The 18,991-nt window shown below is 37.7% G+C and overlaps 1 protein-coding gene across 8 annotated transcripts in view; it reads left to right on the forward strand.

Annotated features, from left to right (window-relative positions):
• Positions 1 to 18,991, forward strand: part of PPP2R2C (protein phosphatase 2 regulatory subunit Bgamma) — a 204,495-nt gene that overhangs the window by 114,387 nt on the left and 71,117 nt on the right. For 2 of the 8 annotated variants that reach the window (XM_040063884.2, XM_058420513.1), the window contains exon 2: positions 1,743 to 1,898. The exons of 5 other annotated variants lie outside the window; for them this stretch is intronic. In XM_040063884.2, coding sequence (XP_039919818.1) covers positions 1,886 to 1,898 — 13 coding nt within the window. In that variant the 5' untranslated portion in view covers positions 1,743 to 1,885. Of the gene's footprint in view, positions 1 to 1,742; positions 1,899 to 10,720; positions 11,057 to 18,991 lie in introns of those variants that run through there. One more of the 8 variants, XM_040063886.2, reaches the window with a different exon arrangement.

The raw sequence follows: 18,991 nt of genomic DNA on the forward strand, positions 1-18,991 counted from the left end.
TCTAAAATTCTTAAGCTAGAAAGCAGACAAGAATATTCAAGCTCTTGAAAGCAATTTCTGCAGTGTCCCTTGCATTACTTTTTCAAGAACATTTATGCAAGATATTAATTTTGGTTGGTTTTTGGGTCATCCTTAAAGTACATGTATATTCCTATGTGACTTCACTTAGAAATCACTCTTGGCTAATAATTCCTCATGTCCATTTGCCACCCAGCTTGGAAGGCAGGTCATAAGCAGTGGGATTTCATTTAGTAGAGCTCTGCCTTTTTAAGGGAAGTGCAATGTGAGGGATGGGAAGTGTCCTTAAATATGGTTACATAAAGAGTGCTCTCTGTGCTCTGATGGGTTGTTCAAAGCCATGGCTTGCTCCATGTTGCTTTACTGACAATTCACGCATTGCAGACACAGGCTGATAGTTCTGCACTGCTGAGACTGAATCTGCAGGTGGTGATGGACACCAGTCCCTTGCTGGTGTGAGTATTGCACCTCCACTGATTGTGGAAATTATGTATTAGAGATGTCTACCCAGAGAACTTGCCGCGTTTCCACCAAAGGAATACTCTGGGCTTGATTCAGATTCACTATTTATTAAAAGTACTGCTTTTAAAAGTGCAAATATAAGTAGAAAGAAAACTCTCATGAGATTGTGGTGCATGCAAATACACACCTGAGTAACTAACTTGAATGGATTGCTGCTGTCTGGGCCAGATACACCTAATGCCTTAATAAAAAGGACTGCTTTGATACAGCACTTCATCTTTCTGAATTTCAGAGACCTGCAAATTTGAATATAAGCATGTGTAAATAACCACAGAAATCAGCCTGGAATATATAATAAATATTCTTTTTTTTCCTGCTCAGTGCTTGCATATATTTACTTTCTGATGTAACTCCTAGAAAAGAGAGGCTTTTGGAAAACGAAAGATGCGAATTAAAATGGAGACGATATTTCTTCATGGGTCCAGAGTTTTTCTCTTTGATGTTATACAGACCTGGAATGAAACTGCTACTTCAGACTGCTTTGGTTGGAATACCATTATTAATATAAAATCCAGTTCCGTAATTTCCTCTCCTTATATTCAGATGATGGAAATACAGTTTATTTCTATGAAATAGAACATTTTATTTATATGCTTGTGTGTTTGTTTTTTTTTTCCTTACCACTTTTCTTTCTCATTAGGAAGATCTTGCCTTTAAAAGGGAAAGAGCACCTGTTCTCTAGATCCTGTAGAGTGATTTTGTGGGCTCCATTTTAAATTTTATTGACTGAAGCAGCTAATGCTTCTTGAAACTGCTTCAACAGGCATTCTGTTGAACTGTTGATGGAGGGTAAATTGATTAATTGGAGTTGAATCCTTTCAATAGCTATATGATGGGTTTCACATTAAGGAATTTTCAAGGTACTTAATTGTTTCAGTGACTTAGATCAGGGCTGGTAATTCTAAAGTTAGTTTCTGCTTCTTTGGGATTATGATTATGAGAGAGGAAACTCTCTTGAGTTTTAGCTAATTGCACTGATGTAGGTGAATTTAGGAGCTGGAAAGATGTGGGCCAGAGTTTGTAGCTCACTTTTCTAAGTCTGGGAATGTCCACTGAGGAAGTATTTTTCTGTTATTGAAAGTGATTGGGAGAACAAGGTGCTTGCTTGCTTACAGGGTCAGCAGTTTTGTTCCTGCTTGAAAAATTATCATTAGATGAGGAAAGTTTTCACCATTTTTGTCTTGAATTTCTTTGTTTTTTAGGGAAAGCTATAAGGAAGCTTGTGCGCAAGGCGACTCTGGTGGCATCTAGAATCCTCAGATTTCCTTGACTGAATCCATCTGGGTTTAGCCCTAAATATAGTAGACAAGCTGCACTGCTTGCACTGATAAATTATATCTTCCAAATGATAGACCAAGGTACAGTCATGTATACTAACCATTTTTGATGTCATTTGACTCTTGATTCTGTTGCTTTTTGGGTAGTTGTGACTCTACAATTTGTCCCCACTCTTGTGGACTATCTATTCACCAGTGCTCTCAAAAAAAATTAATTAAAAGAAACTTCTGGCCTGGCTCTGGCATTTGATGTTGACAGCTCCTTACAAGTCTGCAGCTTGGTGGGAAACTTAAGCCTCTCCTGAGACTCACAAACTTGCCTTCAGTGGCAAAACAATGGGATTGTTGGTAACACAACTTTATTTAGTTTTACTACCCGTGGAAGAGAAAAGTGCAAATGTAAATCAAAAGTCCTTTTTGACACATAGTATCATTTTAGTTTGTGTGCTCAACAATCGAAACATGGAAACAGACTGTATTCTAACAAAGCATAGATTTGAATATAAAATAATGTCTGTATTAGCCAAAGGAAGAAAATGATCAGTAAGTTCTACATGATAGTCCATTATTAGGTTTCTATATCTGCTCGGGTATCTCAGCTAGCTGTTGGAATGAGCAAGAAATACCAGTGCCAACTGGCTGCTTTCTGAGGTCAGATCTTCTTTTTCCTTTTTTTTTTTTTTTTTTTTTTTTTTTTTTTTTTTTTTAATGGGAAAATATTCTGTCTCCTACCTGTGTCTTTCCTGCACTACAAGACATAATTTCCATATTATAGAATGTTGCCAATTTAAAGATGTTTTTGGGGTGGTACTGTTAGTTCACATTTTAAGACTTTGGTATCCAACAGAGTATATCCCTCTATTTGGATTGTCCATAACACCTAAATATTAAGACTGATTAAGGGAGAGTTTCAAATGTCTTATCTGATCATGATGATGGTTGAATATTAATCAAGTTGCACAGACTATTACAATTTTGATTTTTATATAGTTTAGATATTGAGTTGGGAGAATTCAAAGCTGTCTTTTCTTTTGCCCAAAGACAGGGTGGATGCTTTCTGTGTTTATCTTCCTGGTTCTTTTGTGATCCTCGTTGGGCTGCAGCTGTTTGCTGCCTCCACCTTCAAATGTTGAGCTTTATTCTTATCTTGGTGGTGTGCCCAGGGAACAAATCCTTTCAGTGGCTTCTTCCTTGTGCACTAAGCACTTGGGAGAGAACCTGGGTTCTCCAGTGAGCACCTGACCAGATTGACTGGTGCATTTGGCCCCCTGTGAATGTCCATGTCTTGCTGAGGGAGCTCCTGTACCAACCACAGACGGAGCCATCAGCTGACCACAGTAAAAGGTCACGCTCATGTTGTGAGTTACAAGCGGCTTGGAATTTGCTGTATAATGTCCATGTTCTGTTGTCTGGCAAAAGAATATTAGATTTAAAGAATGGTCTGCAAAATTGGTCTGTAGATAATTTTTCTTTTGACAGTAATTGTTTTGAAGGACATGTACTTGCTGGGAGGGGGAGGTTAATGAAAGGTTTCAAGAGTTTTCCTGCTCAATTTGTACAATACAGGACATATTTGAAGAATATGCCTGTCTTTTCAACCGACAGCAACAGGTAACACTTTGGCACACAAATAATTGGTAAATTTTCTGTGTGTATCATTAGTGGACAGGAAGATGACTAGATCTTTTTTTTTGCTGGGTTGTGATGCACTCTATGATGATGCAGATGGCTGTAATGGTGTGTGCCAAATGCTTCCTTATCTTGTTCGCTGCCAGCTTATTGTGATAAGTCTTTATATCTATTTTATATCTATCTATTCAACATTTGGTCAGGTCAAAACGTTTGAAAGGTAGAATCACAGAATGGTTTGGGTTGGAAGGGACCCTAAAGATCATCTAGTTCCAACCCTCTTGTCATGGGCAGAGACACCTTCCATTAAAATGTGAGTGAGGTAAATTAATTTTATTGGTTCTAGGAAATTCTGATGGTATTTTACAGTGATTTTAATTTATAAAATATGCTTCACTCTATAAAATATCATGCTTCTCTCTTTATTTGCAACCCTTAGGAAATTTCTGACTGTCAATGAAATAATTTAAGAACAGAAAAGGCCTTGAGAAAGGTTCTTTCTTAAGAGAAAAAGTGGGCACTACATTGGGGATATCTGGGAGCTGACAAGAAGCTGAAAGCTAACCATATACTTTGGCATGAGGCTCTGGAGTTGAATGCCTGGTCTGCATGTGGCAGATGTAGACAGGCTGTCCTCCAGCCCCTGATAAATGACAGAAGAGAGGATGGCTTAGGTCCTCCTTAACCACACATTGCACCAAGACTAGAGCATGAAGAATTTCTGTTAGCATAGTACTACAACAGTAGTGAAATGCTGAAGATGGTTTTAAAATCCAGCTAATAAGTGAGAGTTTTAATAGTCACTAATTGCAGAATTTAGAAATGCCTGAGACCCAGGGACATTGCTACTGTTAAATGAAAAACATGTTTAATGAAGTTAAGCAGTGAAAAGTTGGAAATTTGCTCATGTTTTTTGTCATCTGCTTTTGCATTTGGCTGTATAATCACAGATTTTACATTATCTCAGTAGTCACTAAATTAATTAATTATAGAAAGGTATGTTGAAAAGTATCAATTGTTTTTCAGAGCTTGATCCATAAGGTTTCCCTTTATTTGAAAGGTCTTCATATAGAACTAAGTTTTTAAAATGAACTCAAGATGCTCCAGCTGGAGTTAAAATGTGATAAGCTCATGTTGATAGCTCCAGTTCTTCAGTGTTGATAAATTCAGTGGGAAGCAAGTAGGAGAGGATGCAGATTTCAGGTGTTGGAAGAAATGTCTAGGTTGGTTTGGGAGAGGATTGGCTGTGCTGATGTAATAAGCACACACTGAGACAGACCTTAAGATGTATTGGAGAGAAATATTTTCTTGCTGTTGTTCTGCCTTGCTCTGTACAAGCAGTGAATATAATACAGGGTTTCATGGTGTTTGCTTTTGTAGTGGTTCATTTTCTGTCCCTGCATGCCCACCTGGAAGCAGAACAAGCATGGTTAGCACCTCAGGGGCTGGTTCTTTAGCTGCTCCTGGCAAGGAGATGTACTGGCACATCAGCATCCTGTGTTGCTACATCACCAGGAGACAGTGTGATGGGGGACCAGGTTCCCTTGCAGGGCTGTGGTTATCAATACACTGCAGGAGGAGATCCCTGCTTAGCCCTCTCTTCTTGCTCTTTCAAAAAGACATTTTCACTTTCCTGTGTTACAGAGAAGGTAACTGAAGAAGCTGACTCTGTCTTACAGTATACATCTAAAGATTCCAAAAAGCCACTGTGCTGTCACACGTCTTTCATCTGCAGCACTATGGTTTTTGCCATTGAAATGTACAGATTTGATAACTAATGAATTCACATTTCTGACAATTTACATGCTTGGCATTGCTCCTTGGTTTTAAAAGTTAAAAGTGAAATACTTGGAATTTCCTGGGGAAAGTAGATCATTCTGATCTTTGAAGAAAACACAGAAAAGCTTATATCCAATACAGTATTATTTATATTAAATTAATTATTAGATTTTATTTTAGTATTTTCCTTTAGCATTGTATTTCTTCACCTACTGATGTAATGTAGCCATAAGAAAGCGTACATTGGGGCAGCAATTAATAAAAGTTAGTTTAAATATTAGCATATAAAGAAGTTATCTGCCACTTACTTGATGGGAGAAGTCACAATTAAAGAATTAATAGGATGTCTAGATAGCACTTGTGGTCTTCAAAGTTTTAAATACTGTATGAGCAAAATTTTAAAAGTGACAATTGGTTTCAATAACTAATGGACCCTTAATATATTTAGAATTCTAATCAGCAACTAAGCTGATTTCTGCATTCAGAAGTTGTGTAGAGTCTTTGCATTTTTTGTGTTGCAGGTAGCCTGGACGTGCTCTAGCTCGGACTAAAATATGGGAAACTGAGAAGCTGATGCTATTTTGCATAGCAGTTATTTTTAAGCCCTCTTAAAACTACACTTTGCAAATTTTTTTGGTCAGATATTTGCCAGTATAATTTACCTTGCTTGCTTTAATAATCCTAGTTAATATATTGTTGCTCAATTGCAATGAGGACATAATTATTTTCCAAATATTACAAAGACTTATTTTCTTTATTACAAAGATTCAGACTAAAGCATATGATCAATAAAAGTGTAATAAAGTAAACATAGTGAAATGAACAAACAGAAGTGAAAACAAAACAAAAGCAAACAAAAAAATCCAAACCAGAAGTCCTCTCTCAATCTAAAATTGAATAAAACTTCAGGTCAGCTTCTCTCAATTTCCTAATAAAATCAATGCACACAGATGAAATAGTATATCCTTTCGTGAGAGGTCTGATTCTGTAAATGGGTATTCAGGGCTCACTGAGCTGTACTTTCTAATGTTATCAGAATATTCTGCTGAAAGGAAAAACCCCAAAACCTAAAAGGATTGTTGAAGGAGATCTGCATTCTTTCTGTTAAATTTGATTAGAGATTTAGAACATGTTTGTTTAAGTTTTACTCATTGACCTTCATGACTGGTAAATTTACAAACAAGAATTACATGTGCAAGGTAACTACTTTTGTTTCTGTTAAGACTGCTGAACAGAAAGGCAGTTATGTTTAAATCATTAGGATGTCTCTGCATATATCCTTTGGTGTTGTTTGCCAGCATTTTCACTCATCCTAAAACATCAGTAAAAGGCTGTGTAAGCTCACAATATCTAGTTACAGTCTATGTTTACTGTGTGTTACAAACAATTTTCATGCTGCTTCTGCTGGGGTAAAATTGGGATGTTGTCATCCTACTCAGTAAAAACTGGGTGCCCTAGGGGCACTGAATTCAAATTCGTGGAGTTCATTCACTTTGTTCTATATATCAATTAATTCTCATTTAAGCATAAAACCTGTTAACAAGAACTTGCCTTTTAATTAAGAAGTAACAGAAGGCCTGGGTTAAATAGTGGGTCATTGCTAAGTCTGAGCCATAGGATCGTCTGTGGTATTTTGGGGGTTTTTTTGGACTTTTTAAATTTCTTTTTGTTTCCAAGGGCCCTTACTCTTCTCTTAGAGTTATCAGAGTCCCATGGCAATAGTAGCTCCTGTGGAGCACCAGCTGGGGCTCCTTGCAGTCTCCCCTGCTGGCTTATTTCTGATACCTTCTTGGCACCAGAACTGGCTGAAACCACACTGTTCTTGGGACACTCTCCTTGAGTCAAGCTGTTCTAACACCTGGTGTCAGTATGTGGAAGAAAAGCAAAAGAAAACAAAAATTGTGGGTGTGGAGAAACAAGAAGGCCGTCATTACACTGAGCATTTTGTCAGCTTGCTGCTTTGTTTCTGCTGCACTTGCAGCAGAACAGAAGCTCAATGTGCTTATTGACGTCTCTCAAGTACTACAGATCCTTATCTTCTCTGTCTGTTGTTTAATTCTTAATCATTTGTAATAAAATATTCAGCAGTCTGGTCCATGGAATAATACTTAGCTGATCTGTTTTCTCTACAGCAAAAAACTAGCCCAAATCCAAAACCTCATCATATGCAGATATTAACAGTTATATAGCTCACTGAATCCTTCAGCAGACTTTTCCATTTGTTTCCTACTGATATGACCAGTAATATATTGGATTTTAATCCAGCTTGGGAGAAACTATTTGAAAAATAAATGTGTTATCTAGGAAAATGAGCATCATTTTATCAAAACTTTTATCGGCACTTTTATCAATACCTAATAGGTATGGACTGCCTAATAAAATAGCTCTAAGGCAGGGAAAGAAAAGACTGCTGTGGAGATGCAGTTTGATTAAAATGTTTTGGTAAAGAATCCTTAGTTATTTTGGAGAGAGCCACAGTGGGGTCTTTTCTCCTACACTGATAAGAAACTGGGAAGTTTTCATATCGCATTCAAATGTGTGATGTGAAATGAATTAGTTATTAGCTATATCCCCTTGGGGCATGTGCGCTATAAATAGCTTTTCCAAGTCTGTGGCTTTATTTTGCTCTGCACTGTATTTTGAAATTGAAGACCAGGGAAACCAGAGCAAAATGCCTGCATTCACTGCAATCTGAAGCAGTGCAAATAATACAGCTTTGGATTTTGTAGATCAAGGTTTATTTATTTTTGTGATACACAAGAAATAGAGGACTCCTTTCAATCACCAGCCCCTAATTTTTCAGAGTCCCAGGAAAAACAAAACACCTATTGTTTTTACATCTGATTTTTGCCAACAACAGCCAGGGGGAATCTTGGTTTAATCATTGGGTAAGATCTATAATAGTATTAGTTAAGGTGCAAAATGGCTTTTTACTTAGGTCTGTGAAAAGCCCTTCCTGGGAAGCCAGATATCAACTGTATTGGCTTTAAGTTTTGCCATAGTATGAAGTACAAGTAAACTGGGGCCATAAACTAGTTCATAGCTTTGGACTTTGAAAAGCAGTCTGATTTATAAACCCAGAAGCCTGTGCTCTTTTTTGTGCTAACATGAATTCTGGCAGGCTGTTAATCTAGAGTTTTGTTTTGTAAGAAGTACAGCCACTGCCCTTGCTTTAAACTCACCCTACTTTTACGTTGACAAACCCAATGGTCTGCCCTGGACAGCTCCTTGCAGTTACCAGGCTCTGAGGGTGTTAAAATTGCCATGAGCTTAGTTCTCTACCTTTTCATCCCAAATTCATAGAAATCCAGGCTTATACCCTATGTATTACTCTTTCGCCGTTCCAGATGGGAAAGGGATCACTGTAAGGAAACTCCATGTTGAGGTTTATAAAAGCGATAGCTACTTTTTCAATGCTGGAAATAACAGAACAAAAATGCTTTTCACCATCTTTTGACCATTTCCTTGATTTTTTTAGGTCTTCCAGGACTATCCATAGTTGTGTTAGTGTAGACTACGGCAGTGAAAGATTTTGTGGCAACCTCTGCCACGGCAGTGAAAGATTTTGTGGCAGCCTCTGCCACGGCAGTCAGGCTGCTCATACTGCCCTTTGAGTTGTGAACATGTGAAGAGTCTTGGTGTGTACCATAGCAGCAGCAGCCTTGCCTTCTCCTTTGGATAGCAGTGGCTTTCACGAGGTACTGTGAGAGGAGTTTGTCAGTCAGTTGTGCGAGGAGGATAAAAAATGCAAGGAGACATCCCCAAAAGATTGACCTGCTGACCTGAGGCTTCCAGTATTGCAAAGTCCTCAATAATGTATCATTTCTTAATCCTCTTTGATGTGTACACAGTTAATGGGTCAGTGGGGTTAGTGCTAGCTGTTTAAACAAAAACAAAACAAAACAAAAAAGGGGTTGCCTGTATCACATGGCACATAGAGGTTTCTAAAAACATGTGATGCAGCTTCTGATTTGAAACACAGGGTCACAGAACGCTTCAGTATGCAAGTCATGCAAGCGTGCAAGTACTTTGGCTTAAAGTCACACAGTCCTGACTTAATTCTGGTTGATGCAGACTCTGAATGAATCTGTGGAGCACCCTGAGCTATACATGTGTTCAGATTGTTAGTGAATTCCTGAGCCTATGCTGAGCTCTCTGTGGAGATGACTTGTGAGTGTCCACCTTGTTTGGTAGTGCTGTAGAAGAGGGGAAGAAAATGGCAGGAGTCGGGCACATCCTCTGCCTGGGATGAGACACCTTGGAAACTGAGGGCCTTTAGTTTCAGGCTTAAGCCAGGGGAGTTTGAAGGTGTTGGTTCTAATTTAGCTTTCTACCAGGTGAGAGGCAGAGCTCACTTGGGACCTTCAGCATCTCTGATGTCAAATGAGACCCCAGCCTGGTAGCGATGGACAATCTGCCAACAGGATTTGTGCTACTACCACAGCAGCTCCAAGTCTATCCTCCAACCATTTCGCAGCAATTGCAGTCATCTGTCACGCTCTGTGTCCCTGGCCTCACTGGAGTGTGGCACTTTGTGACGTTACAATATTTTTCCATCTTGGTACCTTGAAGTTCGAATTACTACCATGCTGCCAGGGCCCGAGAACTGAGTCAGGGAGAGAATAACAAAGGTGAAGGATGGCTTTTAAGTAAGTAGCTGCAATGTAGGGAGGTAAGCAAGTGTGCTTAGCTACTACTCTTTTTACATTATTAAGCAACATACTCGTTTATTTAGTTATTCAATAAAATGATATAAGACAAAACATGGTACTGCTTTGCAGGAGCTGCAAATTTTTTACTGAAATGAGAAGTAATAAGTACAGGTTAAAAATATATTTTTTCATGTATTATGGTATATTTTAGCTCTCTTGAGTGACCTCATTTGCTGCATTGGAGGGCTATATCATAGATACAATTATTATCCTTTTGCCAGAATGAAATTTACATTGGTTGATATTCTCATGAATAGCATAGCTCCAGTGAAGGAAAAAGACAGACCTGGTACCTTCTGTTTAAGTTGTCAAGGTTGGCTGAATTCTCAGTTAATTTAAAACCCTGCTTTATGGCCTCTATTACACAGCTTTTTGCTCCCTCCTTGAAATCTCTCTTCTGGAGTGACAAATGTAACCATAAATGTTGTATTTTGCTGAGGTTTTTTCTGCTTTGTTCTACGTGGTTTTTGTTTTGCTCTTTTTAAAGCAGCAGTCCTGTTGCTTCATAGGCTTTTAGGGAGGTCTTTGTGCTTCTTTTTGCTTGTATTGTAGGTCTTTAGAGCTGGATATAAAACCAGAAGATTCAATTTTAAAATACAAGGAGAGTCTTCATTTTCTGTGCCTGGCAAACCTTCTCCTTTATACTTCAGTGTTACCCTGGTTTTTCTGAGTTTTTTATTAGCCTTTTGATTTTCATAAATAGAGTCAGATCTTTTAGTTACTGTAGAATATTAGAGCAGTTTTTCTACCTTTCCCACAGAAGTAATATAAACAAACCCTTTGTTTTTCATTCTTTGTCCTTTGTTTGCATATTTCTAACCTGAAAACAATTGTAACTGACAATTCGTCTGGCCACTGAGGCTGAGGGGTGGAAACCCCAAAAAGCCAATCTTCTGCTAGACCCACAAATGTATAAAAGTAAAAGAATAAACAAAGGGGTCTCTTCTCTCCGCTCTTTCACCTGGGAGCTGGATCAGAAGAACCTCTGCAAAAATCTCTTGTCTGCGTGTGATTGCTTTGCGTGTCTCGGTGACACTTCAGCCAACTTCTATCCAGTCCACTGCTTCTCCTCCTCCGTTTCGTGCTTGCTAACTTTCACAGATTAATTTTTCATGAGAGGTACTATTAAAATGACTTTGGAGAGTCACATAAATTATCTCTACAGCTTTCACTTGCTCTTTGTTGTTGTGTAGAATTTACTAATATTTCTCCAACGCAGCCTGTATTTTCTAAATCAATTCCGAGTGTTTTTCTAATTTGTGCATTAAGTAATTTCAACTTGATTTTTTAATGAAGTAAAATACTAAGTATCTTACGCTAACTTTAATCCTGGGGGAAGGGAAGCAGAGAAAGTGAGTCAGTTTTGCTTTGTTGTTTACACAGCAAGTCCTCATGAAGGGAACTCAGCTGAGCCCTGCCTGCCTGTGTCATTGAGGTGCCTCTCCGAGGTGCAATTCTTTCTCTTTGTTCTTTCAAAATACACGGCAGCAGAAAATGCTGCCCTTCGTTAGGAGAGAAAATGAGGGTTTGCTGTTTTCCTGCCTTGGGTTTGTTCCTGCCAGGAGAACAGACAGAGCTTCCCTTTGAGTTTGTAGAGATCTGTCCTCGAGTGCTCAAGACTGAGCAGGAGTTTATACAGGAGGAAAAATTTGATCTGGCAAACATGAAGATGAAGGCTAATGGGGGGCCTGGAGGGTGGCTGGAGGCAGCCTGCTCTGTCCTGAACTTGTAAAAGGTTAACTGCTGTGGTCTGTGAGATGATTTTTTTATTTGGGACAAAAATGATGAGTATTCCTTCCATTTTTAAGGGTCGGTGAAAATGATGTAGTTTTATATATTTATGTATTTGTATTTGTATTGGGCAAAGTCATGCCTGCAAAGCTAAGATGTGAGTTAGCCATCTAATTGGTTCTGCAAAACAGAACACATTTTAGTATGTGTAGATCTTCTACAAAGTTGTCTCTCCTGGACTATTTTCATGTTTATTTTTCTTCTAGTAAAATATTAGTTGTTTTTTATTGTTGTGAATGAATCAATTCTGCTTCATTGCAATTTCATTTTAAGGATTAGATGTTATGTTTAGGAGTGGTGATTAAGGGCCAAACTCACCATATGAGTTTTTATTTTTTAAGAACCTTAAAAGTTCCTTGCTGTTCACTTTTGAGCTGCCAAACAGAACAAACACCAAACCTCTGTTACTTTTCTAATGTAGCTCAAAAGCACCACAGTTGATTTAAGGGGTTTCCAACATATATGATTGGTAGGTATTGCATGTGTAGGTATGAAGGTTAATTAAATCAAGAGGTGAAGTTTGTAGAACAGGGAACGCTTCATTAGGCCCTGTGTGAGGTAACATGTACAATCTGTTTGCAATACCCCAAGTGCCATTCACTGAGACAGTGTAATTACAGCTTACACACAGTTTCATTAGTTTGTGTTTCTTCTACTGTGGTTGACATGGATGTTGTCTCCACTGAAACCCTGCAGTAGAGGAGGGACTGCTCGCTGGTGGGCATCTGAGCATGCTGACATTCAGCAAATCATTTTTCCTTTGGGTTCTAATATGTCTTATCCCAGATGTAATTAAGCTTATAATTCATCAACTGGCGCTTTTATTATTTCTCAGATTCCAGATCTAGCTGAAGACTTGTGAGATGGCACTTCTTGTATGCTTTTTCTTTGTTGTTGTTGGGTTTTTTGCTTTGAACAGGGGGAAACAATAATTCTCTTTCCTCACTGCTAGTAGTTTGTTTTTTATTTGGGTACTTTTTAAATTAGAGCTCATTCATTTTTATTTCGGAGCAGGATATTATGACAACCTAAAGGTGTGGTCTTTAATACACATCTCTTTTTAGTGTGCATGGTGTTTAGGCAACTATAAAATCTAGGTGGCTGTGAAGATATGGGGGCTTCAGTGAAAGTTTATCCATACAGATTCCCAAGAGTTTCTTTTAATAACATTTTATGCTACCAAGCACTGTGAATGCACTTAAATAGACTGAAGTGTTATCACAAGTCCAGGCAAATTATGCATTTAGTTGATTCCCAGAGAAGGAGAATTAAAGCTCCAGTCAGAATCTCTGAAAGTCACAGACTGGATGAGTATATAAAAGTCTTGGAAATGCATGAACATAACTTAATATTACCCTTGAGATTAGTCCCACAGTCCTATTCAGGTGAGAGAAAATGGGGAAGCACTTGGAGGCATGGGTGTAGACAGAAAAGCAATATTAATGAGGGTAATAAAGAGGCTACCAAGGAGGGATGAATGATGAGCTTTATTGGAAATCTTATTGGTAGATAATTTCTTTATATTTTAAAAAAACCTACATAAATGTTCTCTAAATTTGTTAAACTAATTTGAGAAGAGAATACAGCAGGGATATTGCAGAGGTAATAGTAAACCCAACCTTCTGTTGTCCTCTTGTTTTCCTCCTAATATGTTTAAGTATCTTTAAAAAATTTATGTTTAGAGCTACTATATTAAGATAGTACATGTTACATCCATGCCATGTGGTGTCCCAGCTCTGCCAAGCTGTGGCAGCTGCCAGAGTGGCTGTGATCTGTCATCAGTTCTCTGACTGCAGTCTGAAAATACTGAAAAGCTTAGGACCTGTTCCAGAACTATTTTATCCTTTGTTAACTATTATAATTTTTTGATGTCTAGTAAAGTAAATATTAAAAAATTTCATAGAAACTGCCTACCTAAATTTTCTTATGCTGGGAATTGGTGTTCTGTTTTGAGATGACATCCTGAGTTAGTGTATGTATTCTTTGGGTTTTTGATAGATTGTGTGTATCTCCTGATTTAATGAGGTCTAATATTGTATCATACATTTCATGAAAGGTCGTTCCACAGGAAAAGTTACCAATAAGACATGTATGAAATTGTACATGGGCCTTATTAGATCTTAGCAGCAAATTACTGCACAGACCTAGGCTGATGTACTTAGAAACCAGTGTCTGCCAAAACCACCCTGAATCACCCGACAGCGTTTCAGGAGTAGCAGGTTTTGGGGCCAAACTTCAACGCTTGCACAGAAAATGAAGAATTATAGGAAAGCAGCTGAGGGAAAAAAGGAACTAAAATGTCATCCATTTGCACCATGTAAGTCCAGAAATGGGTGTCAGTGCTGCTGCAAAGCACAAACTGTGGCAGGCACAGTGTGAGGGAACAAACCAGTGTGCCAGCTCCGGCTTTGGGAATGGTGTTTTGTGAATTCACGCATTTGGAGACTGTCGATGACTTCAGCTTTAGGGATGATGCATTGGAGCTTTTAAAATATATGTACTTTTTAGTAATTTTCCAAAGGAAGAACTACATTGATTTGAGGTTTTATTTTGATGAGTAGAACATATATCACAATTAAGAGCACTTAGCTGTGCGTTCTCAGAATAGAAGGCCTCGTGTTATTTATTCATTTCAGTGCCACAGGAGTGTATGATGCCTTGTAGGTGATTAAAATGAACATGCCATCAGAATTTTGCAACTTACATGGTGCACAGCAAGGGGTAACAAAAAGAGGCAGATAAATACAGGAAGCATCAGGGTTACAGTGGCAAGAGCTCATGAAAATGCTTTCATATACTAGTAATAGCTTCACTTATGCCTGACATACATTTCCTCCCTGCATGTTGCCTCTCTGTCTTGCTGGTTATTTGATTTTTGGTTTCGTTAACGTATTCTACTCATAGATTTTGGTCCTGATACTGTTTCCCTTGAAGTCCCTGGAAGGAACTCCTAGTGATTTAAACAGTGTTGGATCAATCTCAGTAAGCAAAGACTGTAGGGATGTGGTAATGAAGAAGCTGGCACTTCAGACTTCTTTTAAAAGGAAGTGTTTTGTGAGAATGAATAATGAGGTAATTTTTCTTGTCCATGTAGTAGGTGTAATATTACGTATAAAAATAATGCATTCTTCCTCATAAGTACACAAATAGAAAGTGGAAAGATTTGCTCTTCTTCCCCTGTTGCTATCCTGTTCTAAGTGGGTATCATTTGTCGAGAAAAATATTTACTTTTCCACAGTGTTGACATGATTGCTGTGAAGATATGGAATTTTTTCTTTGTTTGTTTTGTTTTTGTGGGTTTTTTTTCTTGATATACCTTTCTCTTTTATATCCCTGTCAGTTAGTAAAATTTTGTCATAAGTTATTTTCAGTTATTGTCATTATTGTCATCTTTTTTTTTTTTTTTTTTTTTTTTTTTTTTTTTTTTTTTTTTGTGGTTAAGTGCATGAGTATATATATCACTTGAATCCTACTGATCTCCTTGTTTCAGTGACCCTTTGTAGTAGATTCCTAAATGCTTAGTGAAGAACACTGTTATTATTATGTACAGGTCTTATGTATGTTTTTTTTTTTCCTAGTGAAGTTTTCCTTACTCTTGCATCGTAAGAAAGTTTCCAGTCATTATGTTTCAAATTGTTTTATCATATCTGTAATGTCCCAGTTTTATGCCTCTTGCTTATGTCCCGTCTATCTACTTTTATCCTTCTGTTTCTCCCATATCTTTCAGTAATTTTATAATTTCTTCTAAGTTTATGATGTTTCTTCACTCTAAAGGGATCCCATCATCTTGATGTGAGCCTTTCTCAAAATCTGTGTGCTAGCCTTGCCAGAACACATTCTCAAAAGCATAGGGCAGGCAGGATCCATGTACATTAGAAGCTGTAAAATGTGGAGAGAGGCGCTGTCTTTGACACTGGTGTCTGAGTAGCAAATGGCTGCCTTGTACCATGGGCTTGTGTTTTAGTCTGTATATGAAGAGAGAAGTGGAAGTGGAACTATTTGCCTTTCTACAGGAATGCCATTATTTTCTGTTAAATGTATTTGAGGGAGATCTTTCTTAACCATTTGGACACGTAAACACACAGACATGCAACTCAGGACAGCTGCAGAAATATCCGACTCTCTTTAAAATATTTTTAAACCTTATTTGTTTCTGTCTTTTTGGCCCCATGCAGAGATCTTTCAAAAATATATCACTCCTGATTAAATTGATGGTATATACCTAAGAAGCACCAAAGAATACAAAAACATTCAGTGGATCAAATAGAAACAGATGTGTTATAGAATATAATGGAATTTATTCACCTGTTTATGTGAATGCTGCACATGTTTGATGGGTATAACTTTTTATTAAATAGCTTGCCCATGTGTTGCCAAATAGCGGATTAAATTCTAGTAAGTCAGTTTAAGTATCTCCATGCTCATGAATATGACATTTCATCTATTTACACCTTTCCAACTGAGTTAAAATGTCAAAAAGATGTATTTTTGTAATGTAAGTACCTCAATTCTTTTTGACATTATTTTCTGTAGCTCGTTTCATATGCATATCTTTCTTTTATATTATCATCATGATGGTATTAATTTGGATGTGCAAATTAGCTCTTCATGATGTTGTCATGTCAGCATCTGGATTCAAGATGTGCTGTTTCATAAGCATTGCATCCTATTGCGTTTCATCAGAGTCCCCCTTTTCTAATCTAATTATTCATAAGGAACCTTGGGGATTGTGCTAATGGGCATCTGAAGCTATAAAGAGTAATGAAAGTGGTTGTGTTACTGCCATGCAATTAAGTGTATACAGAATACCATTCATATAATTAAATTCAGATTTTTTTTACCACTCTTTTTCTCCTTTATAGTACATCAATTATTTCTGTAAAGTTAAAATAATATCAGTGGCGTTTAAGAGCTTTTTATGACAATTGTAGCATTCATAGTGATAAAGGTTGATTTTTGGCTTTTATAATTAAAAGCCTTCGCAAATAAGGAAACAGTTTTATGAATTTTTTATGGATTTTTTCATGTTTTATGTGGAAAGGTGGAGGACGTTTGTGATTGAGGCAGAATTTGAACTGCTGGGAAAGCAGGGTGGGTGTGTGGGGGTGTGTGCGTGCTCTGTGTTTCCCATTTAATATTCTGTCCATTGGTTTGATTGGATACAATGCACATTATGCTGCTGCTGCTGGTAGTGTGCATTCGCACTCATTGCAATTTGTAAGTTCAGCCTGACCTTTGGTCTGGGTTCAGTTTTCTGTCTCTGTTCATTTGGATTAAGTGTTTTGATGAATGAAGATAAAGTATTTAGATCAACTAGTCAATATGTTTTCTGCTGATAATTCCATATTAATAAGTGCTGATGGTTAGTATCTTTAGGGTCTACTGACAACCTGATTGAAATCAATGGCAGTTTTGCCTCATTTAGTTCAATGGGAGCAAGAATGAGTCTTTAACCAGCAGAAAATTATAAACACCAGTCTCTTGTTCATGTGTCATTCACTATGAACAAGAGTTTTTATGGTTCTGTCAGGCTGAAAAAAAATCTTTTCTTTTTTGATAACAAAGCTGCATTTAGCTGAAGTAATCCCTAGGTAGCCTGTTAGAGGTGTTCCAGCTTTGTTATTCCCAAACAATAGGGAATGTGGCCTCTTGCTGATTCTACTTAAGTAAGTAGTTGCTGCTGCTCAAAATAGCTTGAGACTGCTGTGCAGCTGAAATTCTGCTGCAGACATCCTGCATTAACCTAGTTATCTTGAATTTTCTCGTGAAATTCAGACTTCGTTTTTATTCTGCAGAGCACATGATATTAAATAGGTTGTGTAGTTCCTTTTTCCAGAACACCAGTGACAGCCATGATGTTCCATGTCAGTGAAGAGGCCCAGGCATCGTGACAGCATCCTCCATCCTCTTATCTTTGATTATACACAGCTGATTGGCATCTCATCCTGTTCTGAACTGCCTTAACCATAAAAATCCCACTAGCATTTCAAAATTGCTCATCTGCCAGGTAACTTACTACAAAATGGAGAGGTAGCTTCATAAAACAACTCTTCCAGGGTATCCTTTAGTTTCTCCCAAGGCACCCACCAGGAGAAATGAGCTGTGAACTCTGAATGAGAGTTTAATAGGTCCAGGTCCTGTCTGACCAAATGACACGATGGCTGAGGGGGACTGACAGCTTCTCTCTAATCATTGCTGTAAAAGCAAAAGGAAAAAGGAAAGAGGGGTAAAGAGCACAGAAGGCCTGGTCTCTTGGACAGATTTTCAGGTTGCTTAGGGCTTTAAAGGTCAAATGCAACACCTTAGGGTAGTACCTCCTTAATTATCAGGAGACAATCTTTAAAGCACAGGAATGGCAAGATTTTGGCATTACTCAGCAAGTGTCTGCACTCTCCATTAGTTTGTGCTTTCATATATTCCTGAGGTATGGCTGTGTACTTTGTAAGTTGTTAATCTGCCCCTACAAAGACAAATAAGTTTTGCCTCCAAGAGAATAGTTAGATTCATCTTACTTCCTGTACAAAATACACATGGTGCTTGGTCATCAGTGATGTGCAAAGTCAGGTTTGTGCTGCCAGATTTTCTACCTTGATTAAAAACTGATAAAATGGCTGGTAAATTTTCTGCAGTTGGTCATTGCTCTTGAATGAAACTCAGCATTACTTTCATATACATTCTAAGCATATTCTCTGAGATAAATGACATGTCTGAAAAATGAGAAATGAGAAAAGAATTAGAAAATTAGTAAATGAGAAGAAACCTTCAGTCCAGTCAAACAACCTTTTTTATTTGTTTGTGAGTTTTTTCCTTTTTATTTTACAGTGGGGTTTTTTGGGTTTTTTTTGTCTAATAATTTGTGTCTTTCCACTTTATTTTGGCTTCCTTTGATTATAGGCTAAAATCTTAATTCTCAACTCTAATGTATTAAATAGGGACCAGTTGAAATAGCATTTTCACTGGGTATTAGTTGCTTTCTCCTCTCCCTATATGTTTGCATATTTGCATCTTCCTGTCTAGTGTGTACATATCTTTACTCATCCAAGTAATCTTGGTCAATGGACTGTATTTCTGGATGTTTACCGAAGAACTTTCATAATGGAAGTCTCTCTTTGAATCTGGTATGTGGCTAGTCATTGCTTTGTTAGGCTTGACTTCAAATGATATTTTGTTCTAGCACTTCATGCACAAATTGTTATCTTAATGATCCTTAAGTTTAATTTTGTGCAAATCAGATGGGGGGGAGTGCTGTTTTTCGTTGTGAAA

The sequence above is a fragment of the Hirundo rustica genome, chromosome 5 (genome assembly GCF_015227805.2).
Source record: "Hirundo rustica isolate bHirRus1 chromosome 5, bHirRus1.pri.v3, whole genome shotgun sequence".
In the NCBI taxonomy this organism is placed as follows: domain Eukaryota; kingdom Metazoa; phylum Chordata; class Aves; order Passeriformes; family Hirundinidae; genus Hirundo; species Hirundo rustica.